A 14,924-nucleotide genomic window follows, 5' to 3' on the forward strand; every position below is an offset into this window, starting at 1 on the left:
GGCGGTGTGGCGGAGGCCCCGCCCTCGGCGGCAGGAACCTGGAGGGAGGCGGAGGAATATGTCCGAGAGGGAAGTGTCGACAGCCCCGGCGGGAACAGACATGCCTGCGGCCAAGAAGCAGAAGCTGAGCAGCGACGAGAACAGCAACCCGGACCTCTCCGGAGACGAGAATGTGAGTGGGGACCCTGAGTCGTGCGGGCGGGACTCCGGGGAAAGTTTTGAAGTCTTTTTAAACTGTGCGAGCGGGGCGGCCGGGCGGCTGTGGGGGGAGGGCGAGGTGTCACTCGCTGCTCAGGAAAACGCGGGGGTGGGAGAGAGAATCGGACTTGTCGCTGGGGTGTCGACGTGGGGCCGAGAGCGAGCAGAGACTTGGCGGAGCGTGGGCGGGGGGCGGGGGGGCGGCTCGGATCCTTTCGCGTGGACGCGGTGCGTTTGGGCCTTGAGGGCACTTGGGGAGAGTGCGGGAGCTGAGATTCCCGTCGTTTAAAAGGCGAGTTAGAGATTGTTCTGGGAAAGTTGGGAGGGAGAAGCCGGCGTGTTAGGGACTCTCTTAAAGGAGTTAGGGACCGTGTCCCTCCTCGACCCTCACGGACGGCTGGATGGGAAGAGCCGATCGTAAGGGGTTTCGGTGTCTCTCCGGAAAGGAGGTCTGGTGCCTGCTCCTGCCCTGTCCGCGGAGATGAATGAGGTCAGTCCGCTTTTCTGGAGGAGGAGCCGAACCGGGAGGGTCGTCTTCTGACTTGGAGGGGAAAACCCCCCGCGAGGAAGGAAAGAGAAGGGACGGTTCCGCTTTGGAAAGTTACTGAGATACAGGGCACCACCTGGACCAGTGGTTCTCAACCTTCCTGATGCCGCGACCCTTTAATACAGTTCCTCATGTTGTGGTGACCCCGACCATAAAATTATTTTCGTTGCTACTTCATAACTGTAATTTGGCTACTGTTATGAATCGTAAGGTAAATATCTGATATGCAGGATGTATTTTCATTGTTACAAATTGAACATAATTAAAGCATAGTGATTAATCACAAAAACAATATGTAATTATTTATGTGTTTTCTGATGGTCTTAGGCGACCCCTGTGGAAGGGTCGTTCGCCCCCAAAGGGGTCACGACCCACAGGTTGAGAACCGCTGACCTGGACGGTTGTAGGTCACGGCGGCGTAGGTAGCTGTCCTTAAGGAGTGGGCTTCATGGCCTCGCGGTGTTTGATTTGGGGAATGAGATTTAAACATAACAGTAAAATCAAAACGGATCATGATCATCATCTAGTCCCAACTGTTTAGGTGAGATGCCAGTAAAAACCGAATTGACATTGCTCTTCCAGTTTCATGTTTTAATATGGCCAATAAGTTCTGCAAAATGTCTTGACAATTCATGTAAAGATAATACTCCAAAATGTGAGCCCCTTTTCATAATATACGGCAATAACATCTGGCTATCTTTTTTTAAATCTGTAAAGTGTTATAGCAGGGTGGTAGAAGTTCTTCATTTTCTCATTTGGCTAGTTTTAGGAATAAATAGGACATCTTACACACCCATTTCTTAAATTCTACATCACTGCATTACTGATCGAAGCATAATATTATATGAATGACATGGTGTCATGACCAAAATTTTCACGGAAGAGATGGGAAAAGAACTCTTTGTAGATAGAAGAAAGATTTTTAGGGGATTGTCAGTTTGTGGGATTTGGACTTGAAATTTCTGGAAAGCTTAGGTGTTGAAAGTTACTTTAAAAGTAACATTTTTCACTTTTTCATTCCAGTCCTTGGAGCCTGTTTTCTTTTGCCTTCTCTTAAATTTCTTTGGGCAGATTAGGTTAGTAATAGGAGCACAGACAAGATCCAAATGTTAGGTTAACATTTTCCCTCTACTACTTACTGGTTGCTTGACCTTGAGCAAGGCAAGATCCTTGACCTAGTTGCCTCAGTTTCTTATCTTACAAATGGAGATAATAATGGCATTTACCTGGAGGGGCATTTGTAAGGATTAAGTGAAGTAGTGTAGGTGAAGTGCTTGCAAGAATGCCTGCCTCTACCCTAGCCGGTTTGGCGCAGTGGATAGGGTCCCTTGCAGACTGAAGGGTCCCAGGTTTGAGTTCTGGCTAGGGCAAGTACCTCCGTTGCAGGCTCCTCTCCGGCCTGACTGGGGCGTGCTGGAAGGAGGCAACCACTCGATGTGTTTCTTTCATATCAACATTTCTCTCCGTCTTTGCCTCTTTCTTCCACTCTCTCTAATCAGTGGAAAAATATCCTCAGGTGAGAATTTTAAAATTTTAAAATAAGAATGCCTGCCTTGCCGTAACTGGTTTGGCTCAATGGATAGAGCGTCAACCTGCGGACTGAAAGGTCCCAAGTTTGATTCCAGTCAAAGGCATGTACCTTGGTTGCAGGCACATCCCAAGTAGGGTGTGTGCAGGAGGCGCCTGATCGATGTTTCTAACTCTCTATCCCTCTCCCTTCCTCTCTGTAAAAAAATCAATAAAGTATATTTAAAAAAAAAAGAATGCCTGCCTCATAATAAGTACTATTCAAATTTTATTTAATTGCTATTACTATAATTTTGTGATCACATAGTATAATCTTATGTTTCTGACCTCTCCACATACTAAATAATCAGGCAGAAATGTAATGAAAATAGAAATTTATTTAAACGGAGGAAACTTCAGGGGGCCAAATAAATTGAAAGCTTATTTTCTTTTTGCAGACTCTTAGGGAATATATTTGATGCATTAGAAAACTGTTCACAACCAAATGATTGGATGAAGCCTTTGTTTTGGTTCCTCCATCTGGATGAGGACTTCATATTTATGTATATGTTTTTATTGATTTCAGGGAGAGGGAGAGAGAGATAGAAACATCAGTGATGAGAAAGAAGCATCGATCTGCTGCCTCCTACATGCCCCCCCCACTGGGGGATTGAGCCCACAACCCGGCATGTGCCCTGACTGGAATCGAACTGTGACCTCCTGGTAGAATAACATTTTTAAATGTGTAAAATACAGTGAAAAGATTATAAACGTAATCATAAACTTATGTTATAAAATACTTTTGAGATTTGTTTTAATAAAGTATTTTATTTTTATTTATAAATCAAAACACTAACATTTGTCACGAATACTGTTAGCATTCTTTTAATTTATTGGAGTGACATTGGTTAATAGGATCATATAGGTTTCAGGTGTGGATTTCTATGTTACAAGATCTGTATGTATTACTGTGTGCCCATCACCCAAAGCCACGTCATCTTCTGTCACCATATATTAGGTCCCCTTCACCCCCCCCCCCCCCCCCTCCACACCTTCCCTCTGTCAACCACCACACTACTGTTTGTGTCCATGAGTTTCAGATTTATATCCCACATATGAGTGAAATCATATGGTTCATAGCTTCTTCTGCCCGACTTATTTCATTTAGCATATTATCTGCCTTTGCTGGAATTTCTCATTTCCTTTTTTTTTAAATTGAATTTATTTGGGTGACACGGTAGAGGGTGTGTGCAGGAGGCAGCTGATTAATGTGCTCTCACATCGATGTTTCTCTCTTCCTCTCTAAAAACCAATAAAAATATTTTTTAAAAGATGTTAAGGGAAGAAATGTGTTACTGGTTTTGGTATTTTATATAAAGCTAAATATGAGAGTCATCTATCCTGTATAATAAAAGCCTAATATGCAAATCGGCCAAATGGCAGAACAACCAGTCGTTATGACACACACTGACCACCAGGGGGCAGATGCTCAACACAGGAGCTGCCCCCTGGTGGTCAGTGCGCTCCCACAGGGGGAGTGCAGCTCAGCCACAAGCCGGACAGCTGGTGAGCGCAGTGGCGGTGGCAGGAGCCTCTCCCGCCTCCATAGCAGTGCTAAGGATGTCAGTCATTGATCCCCCCAAGGGCTCCCAGCCTGCTGAAGGACGGAGGCCAGGCTGAGGAACAACACCCCCCCCCCCCCCCCCCCCCCCCCCAAAAAATCCACCGGGCCTGTATTAAACTAAAAAGCTGGGGGGGAAAATAAAGGAAGATAAGGATGCAATGTGCCCTATTATTATTTTCAAATATATTTTTATTGATTTTACAGAGAGGAAGGGAGAGGGTTAGAGAGTTAGAAACATACCTGATAGAGAAACATTGATCAGCTGACTCCTGCACAACCCCACTGGGGATCGATCCTGCAACCAAGGTACATACCATTAACTGTGATTGAACCTGGGATCCTTCAGTTCCCAGGCCGATGCCCTATCCACTGAGCCAGATTGGTCAGGGCTGTGCCCTATTATTAACAGTGTTTTGTATGACTTCTTGTTGTTTAATTTAATTTATTGGAGTGACGGTTAATAAAATTAAATAGGTTTCAGGGGTATAGTTCTATAATGCGTCACCTGTATATTGTGTGCACCCCAAATCAAGTCAGTTTCCATCACCATTTATTTATTCACCCTTTACCCACTCCTACCTCCCCTACCCCCAGTTGGCTTCTGGATTAGAATGTAAAGAAGCTGGTGAATAATGCATGTAATAGTTTTATTATTTTACTTCTCTAGTGTTAAAAGATAATTTTCAGAAAAAGGTAAGTGAATACATGTTAAAATTTTTATTTTACTCATGTAAGGGAACTGGGCAAGTCAAACAGTACAAATTAATAAGGACTAAAGGAATGTTGAGATGAAATTGCAAATGGGGTCAAACACTTTTTTTTCAGAGTGTAAGGGAAGGCACTTTGCACCTCTACCTTTAGAGACAGAATTTGCACTACTAGTTAGTTATCCACAACTTGAAAAAGAGATGTAAGGTTAGTCAAAGGCAACTAAGAGGGCTATAATCTGATACCATGGAAGAGTGTACCATAGATAATGCATAGTTTTCCATCGAAACCCAAAATTGTTTTCTACACTAGATTTTAACTGTTTAAATACAACTAGGAGGTGGGGAGAAATTGGGAAAGAGAAAAACAGTGATTTTAGCCTAGGAACTGAACTTTAAAATTTTACATTTTTATATCTCTTTAAAGGCAGATTATGTTTACATTAAGTTACAATTCAAGTTTTTTTAAGCATGTCATTTTGGTAGGAACCATTTACAGCTTTGAAAGCCACCCCCAAAAACTACTTTTTAAAAATTTATAAATCTTTATTGTTGAAAGTATTACATAGGTCCTCCTTTTCCCCCTATTAACCCACTCCCATCCTCCCTCCCACCCCCATTAAATGAATTTTTTAATATACTTTTGTCCCTCTAGTTAAGTTTAACCTTTATAATATAAAGCTAGCTTTAGGAAGCAGTAACTTAGAAACAGCCCCTAAGGCAAGGGTTCCTAGACTGTATTCTCATAGATGTTAATAGGCACTCCAAGAAAAAGGGCTTTCTCTAGAATGCGGTTAACTACTGCCCTAATGTTACAGATTTAAATAAATCTCTATTTCTAAAAATACATTGTAATATGTAATCAAAGGAGGTGAAATCCTCTTCTGAGATTAGAGGACCATCAATATATCTTGTGGTCTGGAGATTAGGTAAAAATTAGGTGAATTTTCAAGGTTTTCTGCTGCCATTTCTACTTTGGAAGGGAATTACTTTATAGAGTATCTGGAGCTCTAACATACAGGGTGGGGCAAGAGTAGGGCAAGAGTTGTGAGTTAACGGAACAGTTTATTATATTAGTTAGTTATTGTATTGTTTTCCATATGAATAGCTGTAAACCTACTTTGCCCCACCCAGTATTTATGAGTATCATTATTTTAGAGCTATGAGTCAAATTTCAGTTGTACAGAATATGTAGGACTTCTTTTAGAGACTGGGAGGGAGGGGGAGAGACAGAGAGAAACATCCATGTAAGAGAGACACATTGGTTGCCTCCCACACACGCCCTGACCAGGGCCAGGGATCTAACCTGCAACCTAGGTACATGCCCTTGACGGAAATTGATCCCAGGACCATTCAGCCTGAGGGCTGACTCTCTATCCACTGAGCCAAACCGGCTATGGCAAGCATGTCAAACTCAAAGGCTAACATGGGCCAAATAAACAAGGCATGTGGCCCATGGGCCGCAAGTTTGACATGCTTGGGCTAGGGCAGTGGTTGGCAAACTGCCGCCCCTTGAGTGTGGCTCTTCCACAAAATACCACGTGTGGGCGCGCACATACATTGCGATTGAAACTTCGTGGCCACACTCAAGGGATCAAAGAGCCACATGTGGCTCTCGAGCCGCAGTTTGCCGACCACTGGGCTAGGGCATTAAGTCAGATTTAGGAGTCAGAGCTTTGGGTGTGAATTTCAGCAACCCTAACATGCAAAAGACGATTAAGGCTCTCCTTTTGTTTGTTTGTTTGTTTCTTTTTTCTTTTAAATTTGGTTCTAGGCTCTCCTTTTGTTTGTTTGTTTCTTTTTTCTTTTAAATTTGGTTCTCTTTCTATTTTTTTTTTTTTATTTGCTACTTAGGCTCTCTTAGACTTCTTATCTAACAGTACCTTGTGTGGAGACCATTGTGTTGCTATTTAAAGGAAGCATTAGTACTGTTTTTCTGATTAGCTTTTTTTGTTTATAGTTTTGCTGAAATATCAAATATCCACAAGTTCTAATGTGTAGCTGGTTTGCTTTTTATCCTTTGGAGATAGGAATAAAATGTTCCATTACTTACAGAATTTATTAATTATTTCTTTTAGGTCATTCAGTAGCTGTCCAGTAAAAAATCATTTGCTGCCTGAGTGTAGTATTACTATTTTATGTAATTTTTTTCTAACTTACTGCTTACAGGATGATGCTGTCAGTATAGAAAGTGGAACAAACACTGAACGCCCTGATACACCTACAAATACACCAAATGCACCTGGAAGGAAAAGCTGGGGGAAGGGGAAATGGAAGTCCAAGAAGTGCAAATATTCTTTCAAATGTGTAAATAGTCTCAAGGTATGTGCAGAAAGACAAATCCTGTTAGTTGAATGCTAAGCTGCAAAATTATTTACCAGTGGTAAACATTTTATGCTCAAGATACTCTGTCAAGTTAAAAATATTTTTAAATTACAGTACTTTTTGACGTTTTGTTTTTATAGTATAGACTGCATAGTTATAATTCACTCTACTTTCATTTAGCTTTTCGTTTTGTCTTAAATGGGTAATACCTAGTACTGCAGGCTAGTTTTTCTTTATTGTTTATATTCAAATAAAAGGTTTTGGAAAATGTATTTTGATAAAATTTAAAAGTATATGCTACTTTCAGGTACTTATTCCTAAAAAGAACTGAATGTGACTCATTAATTTTGAGCCAGCATAAATGGAAACACATGCCTTAGTTTCTGCAGTTTAAAAGAATTTAACTCTTATCTGTTGTTTTATTTGTGATTGTTTTCAAAGAAAAGGATATAAATTAAAATTTTTTTGATTATGTAGAAAACAAGTAGTTGAGGTTATTTAAATGACTACTTCCTCAATAGTATCTTTATTTATAAAAGGGATTAGTGGAATTTAAGATGTTTTTCTTTACATGTATTCATTATTGGTTTAAATTTGGGGGTGTTTTCCTTTGCTGAGCAGAAATATGCATTACATTGTCTTATACATGTATGAAAGAATCTTTTCTAAATATGTATTTCAGGTAAAGTCTTCAGAAAGCATAAGTGACTATGGCTATGTGGAAATTATTTTCTGTCTGTAGCAAAATTCTTTGTTCAGTGTATGTCAAATTATACTCTTAAAAGAGAGAGATTAATCTTGGTTATATATTTTTTATAAAGGGAAAGTGCCCATTAGTTTCATATTAATATTCAGTTATATCAACCTATTTTTAGATAGTATGTCTAGAAGGTTGTTTTAACTGTCAGTTAAATATTTCAAAGCATTAAATCTATGGTTTTTTAAGGGTAAAAAATAAAAGTTGTTAGACTTTAAAAGTAAAAACAGTCCCTTGAAGTGAATATGAAAATTAATGTTAAACGCCAAGAGATTGCCAGTAAAATCCTGAGAATAACTTTGTGAACACTTGTTTTTTATATATGTCCTTATAGCCAGCCTACTAGCAACTAAAGGTATAGTCCATGGCTTCCCCTGCCCCCTATTGTTCAATTACCATACTTGTTTATTACAAAACTTGGGATGTTTTTCTTTTAGGACCCAAATTCAAGGTTATTTAAAATTGTTTCTATAGCACTAATAGAAAGCAGTGATTTGCGTCTGTTGTGCTTCAGTTTACAAGGGAAAAATTAAACCTAATAAAGTTTAGCTAGTGCTAAGCCACTCTTACTTAGGTCATTTGTTAGTTTACAATTTCAGAAAAATAAATTTTGTCCTTATGTCCTGAGAAATGAATGCATTTGCCATAATTACCCAGTTTTGTTTTGATTCCGAAAAATATGGTTGGGTGTGAGAACATAGAAGGCAAATATAAAAGTATTTTCATAAATAAGTGCTTGTTACCTAACTTCTGATTTAAGTCATTGGTTGTCATAAAACTTTATCATATACTAATATTTTAAAATGTGAAAACTGGACAAGTAGATATCTTTTTAGAGTCAAAAGTCAGTTTATGTGTGCTATTTCAAAATAGTGGCTTCCATTTTCAAAAAAAGTTATAAGGAGGATGGTCAGTCTACTACAATTTTTTTGTTTCTAAAATATATTAATTTTTCTTATTTCATGATTATTTTATAGGAAGATCATAATCAGCCATTGTTTGGAGTACAGTTTAACTGGCACAGTAAAGAAGGAGATCCACTAGTGTTTGCAACTGTAGGAAGCAACAGAGTAAGTGTTAAGGATCTGTTTGGCATTTGGTTTGATGATTAAATTCTGGTATTAATATAAGTGTAATGATTTTGAGATAAATTTCGTGTAGCTAGTTTGACATTATTATTCCTTTGTGTGAACATGAAGCATTCTAGAAGTTGTCTAATTAAACCTAGTATTCATGACTGAAAATACATCTTTATTTCATACTAGTGGCCTGGTACACAAAATTCGTACACATTAAGAGGGAATTAATTAGAGGAAATATTTTAATATTGCTATTTGCCCTTTCTCTATAATAGAAGTGTCAGAGATAAAGAAAATTAGTAAAGTGTATATGAAAATCTCCCTCCTGTCAGAGTCTGGGCCGCACCATGGGACCCAGAGTCAAGTTCCCACCTACACGCGCGTGTGCCTCGAAATCGCACAAGACCCAGTGACCCGGCCGGTCCCACTCCCATCAAGCCCTGCTAGGCAGGGGGCGCAGCTTCAGGTCCCCAGCCCAGTGCCGGGGCAGGGGGCCATGGCCTCAGGTCCCCTGGGCCGGTGCCACCCAGCCTCAAGTCCCTGCTGATCAGTCGTTATGGCGTCACGGCATGATGACCATTTGCATATTAGCCTTTTATTATGATGATGATATTACTCAAAATCATTCACACAACAGGTTTCTGTTTATATTTTGTCTTAATGATCTGTTTTGAGTGATTGAAAGAATTGATGTTGTTCTTTTGGAAGTGACTATAACAGTTTATCATTCTAATTTGAATAAGAAATCTCTTATTTATTTTTTTTTAAATATATTTTTATTGATATCAGAGAGGAAGGGAGAGAGAGAGAGAGAGAGAGAGAGAGAGAGAAACATCAATGATAAGGGAGAGTCATTGATTGATCCGGATCAAGTCCTCAATCCGGGCATGTGCCCTTGACCAGAATCGAACCTGGGACCTGTCAGTCCGCAGGCCGATGCTCTATCCACCAAGCCAAACCAGCTAGGGCAGGAACGTGATTTTTAATGTACACAGTTTCTATTGTCTGTGGTGCATTTTTTTAAAATATATTTTTATTGATTTTAGAGAGGAAGGGGGAGAGAGAGAGAGAAACATCAATGATGAGAGAGAATCATTGATCAGCTGCCTCCTGCACACACCCAACTGGGGATTGAGCCTGCAACCTGGGTATGTGCCCTTGGCCAGAATCGAACCTGGGACCCTTCAGTCCGCAGGCCGATGCTCTATCCACTAAACCAAACCAGGTAGGGCTCTGTAGTGCATTTTTAATGGAGTTTCTTATTATCTAATGGCCACCGTAACAAGAAGGAATCTTCAGACCAAAAGAGGAAGGAGAATTAACAGTATATAACAATTTATATTGAAATTTGGTTATTGCAGTCCTGTGTGGATGCTGATGTATCCTTTCCTGAGTTTTCAATATGTTTGGCTAAAGAAATTGTCTTTCATAAGCACTGAAACTAGGGTAATTTGCTAATGGGATGATTGGACCTGAGCCAGCAGACTGCCTAGTAGTTTTGCACCAATTCTCCTCAAAATTAACTTGATAAGCAAGTTAGTATTGCAGTATTTAATATATTCTGGAAATTATGTAATGCCATAAATATTATAATGGCTTTCTCAAATTAAAGGAGCTATTTTAAAGCAGTAGTTTCTGTAATATTTTAAAAACACAGTTGTGACTAAAATATGTTTAAAAGCTAAAAGCATGTGCTTCTGTATTTGAGGTAAAATTTACTGTATTTTGTTTTCCTTAGGTTACTTTATATGAATGTCACTCACAAGGAGAAATCCGGTTATTGCAATCCTATGTGGATGCTGATGTATCCTTTCCTGAGTTTTTAATATCTTTGGCTAAAGAAATCGACTTTCATAAGTACACTGAAACTTTTCTAAATTAATTAGTTCCCCAAAGTTATATTGTTCTTTCTTAACCTTAACCAATGCTATTCCTTCACTATCACCCAAGAGATTTCTGGTATCTAGTTTTCCTGGTCCCTAGAAATCCATTGTAGGATAGATATGAGAGAGAATGGTGCAGGTGACTGGAGATGTTTATTGGAAATCCAGTAATAGAAAATTAGAATAGTTAAAACCTCCTGTTTTTTGTTTTGTTTTTTTACCTTGCCTAGAATTTTATCATTTCAAAGTAGTTATATTGATGAACTTGAGTTGATCAGAAGCTAGGACTGGAAATCATGCTAAGTATTTGATCAATAAAGCCTACAAGGAAAAACACATAGCCAGTTTGTTTAGGAAGTAAAATATTGCAAAACATGGGTTCATAAAGATAAAGACTTAAAAACCCAAAGGGATAGATAGAAAAGCTTGTTGATAAGATTTTTCTTCTAGATCCATTTGAAAAACTTAGCAAACAAAAAAAGACAAGGACTTTTCAGTCTTCCCTAGATGATATGGAAAGAAGTGACCTGTAGCCATACTGGAAAGGTCTCACACAGGAAAAAGTGGAAAAATGAATAGTAAGCCATCTTTAGAGGCACAGAGAACTATTGGGATAGAGCAAGAGTCTGCAAAGTACAGCCCTTGGGGCTGGCCATCTGTTTGCTTTTGCTTTTTTTATTAGGTAATGGTCCACCCACCTGTTTTGTAAATAAAGTTTTATTTGGACACAGCCATACACATCCTTTACATGTTGTCTGGCTGCTTTCAAACACAAAGTTGAGTTATACAAATAGCTAAATAGTTAATCAAAATGTAGTGGAAGGACTGGTTTTGTTCTATCATTTTGTATAAGTTTTAGACCTAAAAATGTCCATTGTTTAAATCTGGTGATAGAATAATAAGAACTTCTGTGTCAAAAACTTTAGCAGGTCTTTGGAGGTTTCCATGTATTATAATCGTTTATGTACGTATTTACTTTTCAAAAACAAATTACATTTCTTAACCGGCATTTGTAGGCTGATGAAAACTTTTACACTTGTGCATGGACATACGATAGCAATACAAGCCATCCTCTGCTGGCTGTGGCTGGATCTAGAGGCATAATCAGGATAATTAATCCCATAACAATGCAGTGCATTAAGGTGGGCATTCTTGTTAAATTGTAGATTTGCTTTCTTTTGAATGAACACCTGTGAAAATTTGTCAGGTTAAATTTAAAACTAAAGGAATCAGTGTCTACAATTTCTAATTTGATCTGTACTGTGCTTACTTCATCCTTTAGACAAGTCTTTTGATACCTTTGTTACAATTGGGTAATGCAAATTAAGTAATGAGTGGGAAAATTTTATTATTTATAATATTTTCTTTTTTTCTACCTCGCCTTATTCTGAGAGACTCTGAATGAAGAATAACAAAAGAGTGAGTCCATTCTCACACACCCTAACTAGGGTTTTGAAACCTTGAAAGTTAATATTAAGTTTTACAAATCAATTTAATTAGAAGTTTTAAACCCTGAGAGCACAATAGAACCACATGAGGATCTTTTCCATCTTTGCCTTGCCTCTGCTATTCCAGTCAAATCAGATTATCAGCAGGTGGGACTTGAGCATCTTTTATTTTTTTTCCCTTCAAATTTGTTGGGTGATATTATTTTATTTTTTTATGCATTTTTTTCTTTGTTGGATGGTTTTAATATGCAGCCAATGTTGAAAACCACTATTTTAAGCAAAACGAGTTTTTCATTCTCTTAAAATTAATGAAAAATAATTTATTTTTCTTAGCAAACATTAATTCACAGATTAAATATTTTACAATAGAATTTGTTATTGTATATGAAAGTTGATATGTTTTAAATTTATTGTAGCACTATGTTGGGCATGGAAATGCTATCAATGAGCTGAAATTCCACCCAAGAGACCCAAATCTTCTCCTGTCAGTCAGTAAAGGTAAGAGAAGGAAATTATTTTTTACTATTTTTTTAAATCCGAGGATATGTTCCTCCCATTGATTTCAGAGAGAGAGAAGGAAGAGGGAGGGAGGGAGGGAGGGAGGGAGGGAGAGAGAGAGAGAGGAGAGAGAGAGAGAGAAACATCAATGTGAGGAAGAAAACAGATTGGTTGCCTTCTGAACTCTCCCTGAACCCACATACTCCGAAATCTGGATATGTGCCCTGACTGGGAATTGAACCTGAGATCCTTCGGTGCACAGCACAATGCTCCAACCAACTGAGCCACACTGGCCAGGGTAGAAATGATTGTTTTTTAAGAGAGAAGCATAATTGGTACTGAGGATTAGTTATGTTACCCTTATTTACCATATTGCATTATGATAATTCTAGAACTTTATCCTCAAATGAAATTTTTTTCAATTGAATTATGTTCATCATCATTTTTTAAAAATATTTTTATTAATTTCAGAGAGGAAGGAAGAGGGAGAGAGAGAGATGGAAACATCAATGATGAGAGAGAATCATTGATTGGCTGCCTCCTGCATGCTCCCCACTGGGGATTGAGCCTGCAACCTGGGCATGTGCCCTTGACCAAAATCGAACCTGGGACCCTTCAGTCCGCAGGTCAATGCTCTATCCACTGAGCCAAACTGGCCAGGGCCATCTTCATTAATTTTAAGTGGCAGATCACCAATTCTTTTTTTTAATTTAAATTCTTTATTGTTTGAAGTATTACATATGTCTCCTTTTTCCCACATTGACCTCTCCCCGGCCACTCCCACCCCTCAGCACACGCCCCTACTGTCTGTGTCCATGGGTTATGCTTATATACATGCATACAAGTCCTTTGGTTGATCTCTTACCACCGCCCCCCCTCCCCTGCCTTCCCTCTGAAGTTGGATGGTCTGTTCGATGCTTCTATATTCTGGATCTATTTTTATTCATCAGTTTATGTTGTTCATTATATTCCACAAATGAATGAGATCACATGATATTTATCTTTCTCAAAAATTATATTTTTAAGAATTTTTAAGATAGTTTTGCAACTATCACTCTATCCAATCATGTAATAAGCAATAATGCATCTGAAAATCCATGTTGCCTTTATATATAAAAACTTTTGTTTTATAAAGCATTCCCTATTGCCCAGCCGGTGTGGGTCAGTAATTGAGTGTCGACCTATGAACCAGAGGTCACGGTTCGATTCCTGCTCAGGGCACATGCCCGTCTTGGGCTCAGTCCCCAGTGTGAAGCATGTAGGAGGCAGACAATTACTTTCTCTCATCATTGATGTTTCTATCTCTCTTTCTTCCTCTCTGAAATCAATAAAAATATATTTTTTTAAAAAAGAAAATGTTTATTTTGGGAAATTGACACCTAAGAACTGATGACTTTTTCTTGATAGCAGTAGTAGTTGGGCTCAGGTATTACGTTTCAAGTGACAGAGGCCAGAAAGCCTTACTTGTTCTACATATTACAACTTTTTAACTCTGCTCTTTCTTCCCATTGTGTCAGTAAGAGTTTTTTTGTTTTTTTTTAAATCAAACAAATAAGAATTAATAAGAATTTTGCTGCACACAATATCATTAAGAAAGTGAAAAGACAACCTACAGAATAGGAGAAAGTATTTCTAAATCATATATCTAATAAGGGACTTGTATCAAGAGCTCTTATAGTTCTACAGTAATAAAACATCCAAATTAAAAAGTGGGTTGAATGACATCTTTCCAAAGAACATGCACAAATGTCTGGTGGGCACATGAAAAGGCACTCAATATCATTAATAATTAGGGAAATACTAATTAAAAACACTAGGAGCTACCACTTCACATTTGCTAGGATGGCTATAACCAAAGTTACAGAAACATGTTGGCTAATGTGGAGATACCCTTCACCCCTATAGCTGGTGGGAATGTAAAATGTAGCCACATCAAAAAACAGTTTGGCAGTTCCTTATAGTTAAACATAGACTTACCATTCCTGGATGTGTGTGTGTGTGTGTGTGAGTATTCAAGATGAATGAAATGTCCACATAAAAATTTGTACATAGTTGGAATCGAATCATTTTTATGGCAGTGTTTTATTCAACTACGTATTAACATAATGTATTAGTCTAATATGTACATTACAATTAGTATAAATACATTGTCATTAATGTAGTATGTTAATATTCATGTATAGTATGAACATTGTTACAGTTCAAGCTTCACATGGCATTTATATTATTGCTGTACATTATTTTGTTAATATTTAGTAGAAAATGAGATTGCTTGAATTACAGTTATAATTTTTATTTTTTTCTCCGTCAGTATGCTTCTTTTTTATTTATTTATTTATTTATTTATTTATT

General features: G+C 38.2%; 1 protein-coding gene across 4 annotated transcripts in view; it reads left to right on the forward strand.

The window, feature by feature from the left end:
• Window positions 1-6: 6 nt before the first annotated feature.
• Window positions 7-14,924, forward strand: part of EED (embryonic ectoderm development) — a 33,862-nt gene continuing 18,944 nt past the window's right edge. For 3 of the 4 annotated variants that reach the window (XM_005875623.2, XM_014547177.1, XM_005875624.2), the window contains exons 1-6: window positions 7-172; window positions 6,752-6,904; window positions 8,642-8,734; window positions 10,482-10,547; window positions 11,643-11,768; window positions 12,491-12,572. In XM_005875623.2, coding sequence (XP_005875685.1) covers window positions 59-172; window positions 6,752-6,904; window positions 8,642-8,734; window positions 10,482-10,547; window positions 11,643-11,768; window positions 12,491-12,572 — 634 coding nt within the window. In that variant the 5' untranslated portion in view covers window positions 7-58. The remainder of the gene's footprint in view (window positions 173-6,751; window positions 6,905-8,641; window positions 8,735-10,481; window positions 10,548-11,642; window positions 11,769-12,490; window positions 12,573-14,924) is intronic. The other variant, XM_014547179.1, reaches the window with a different exon arrangement.

Source organism: Myotis brandtii, unplaced genomic scaffold, assembly GCF_000412655.1.
Source record: "Myotis brandtii unplaced genomic scaffold, ASM41265v1 scaffold468, whole genome shotgun sequence".
NCBI classification, from domain to species: domain Eukaryota; kingdom Metazoa; phylum Chordata; class Mammalia; order Chiroptera; family Vespertilionidae; genus Myotis; species Myotis brandtii.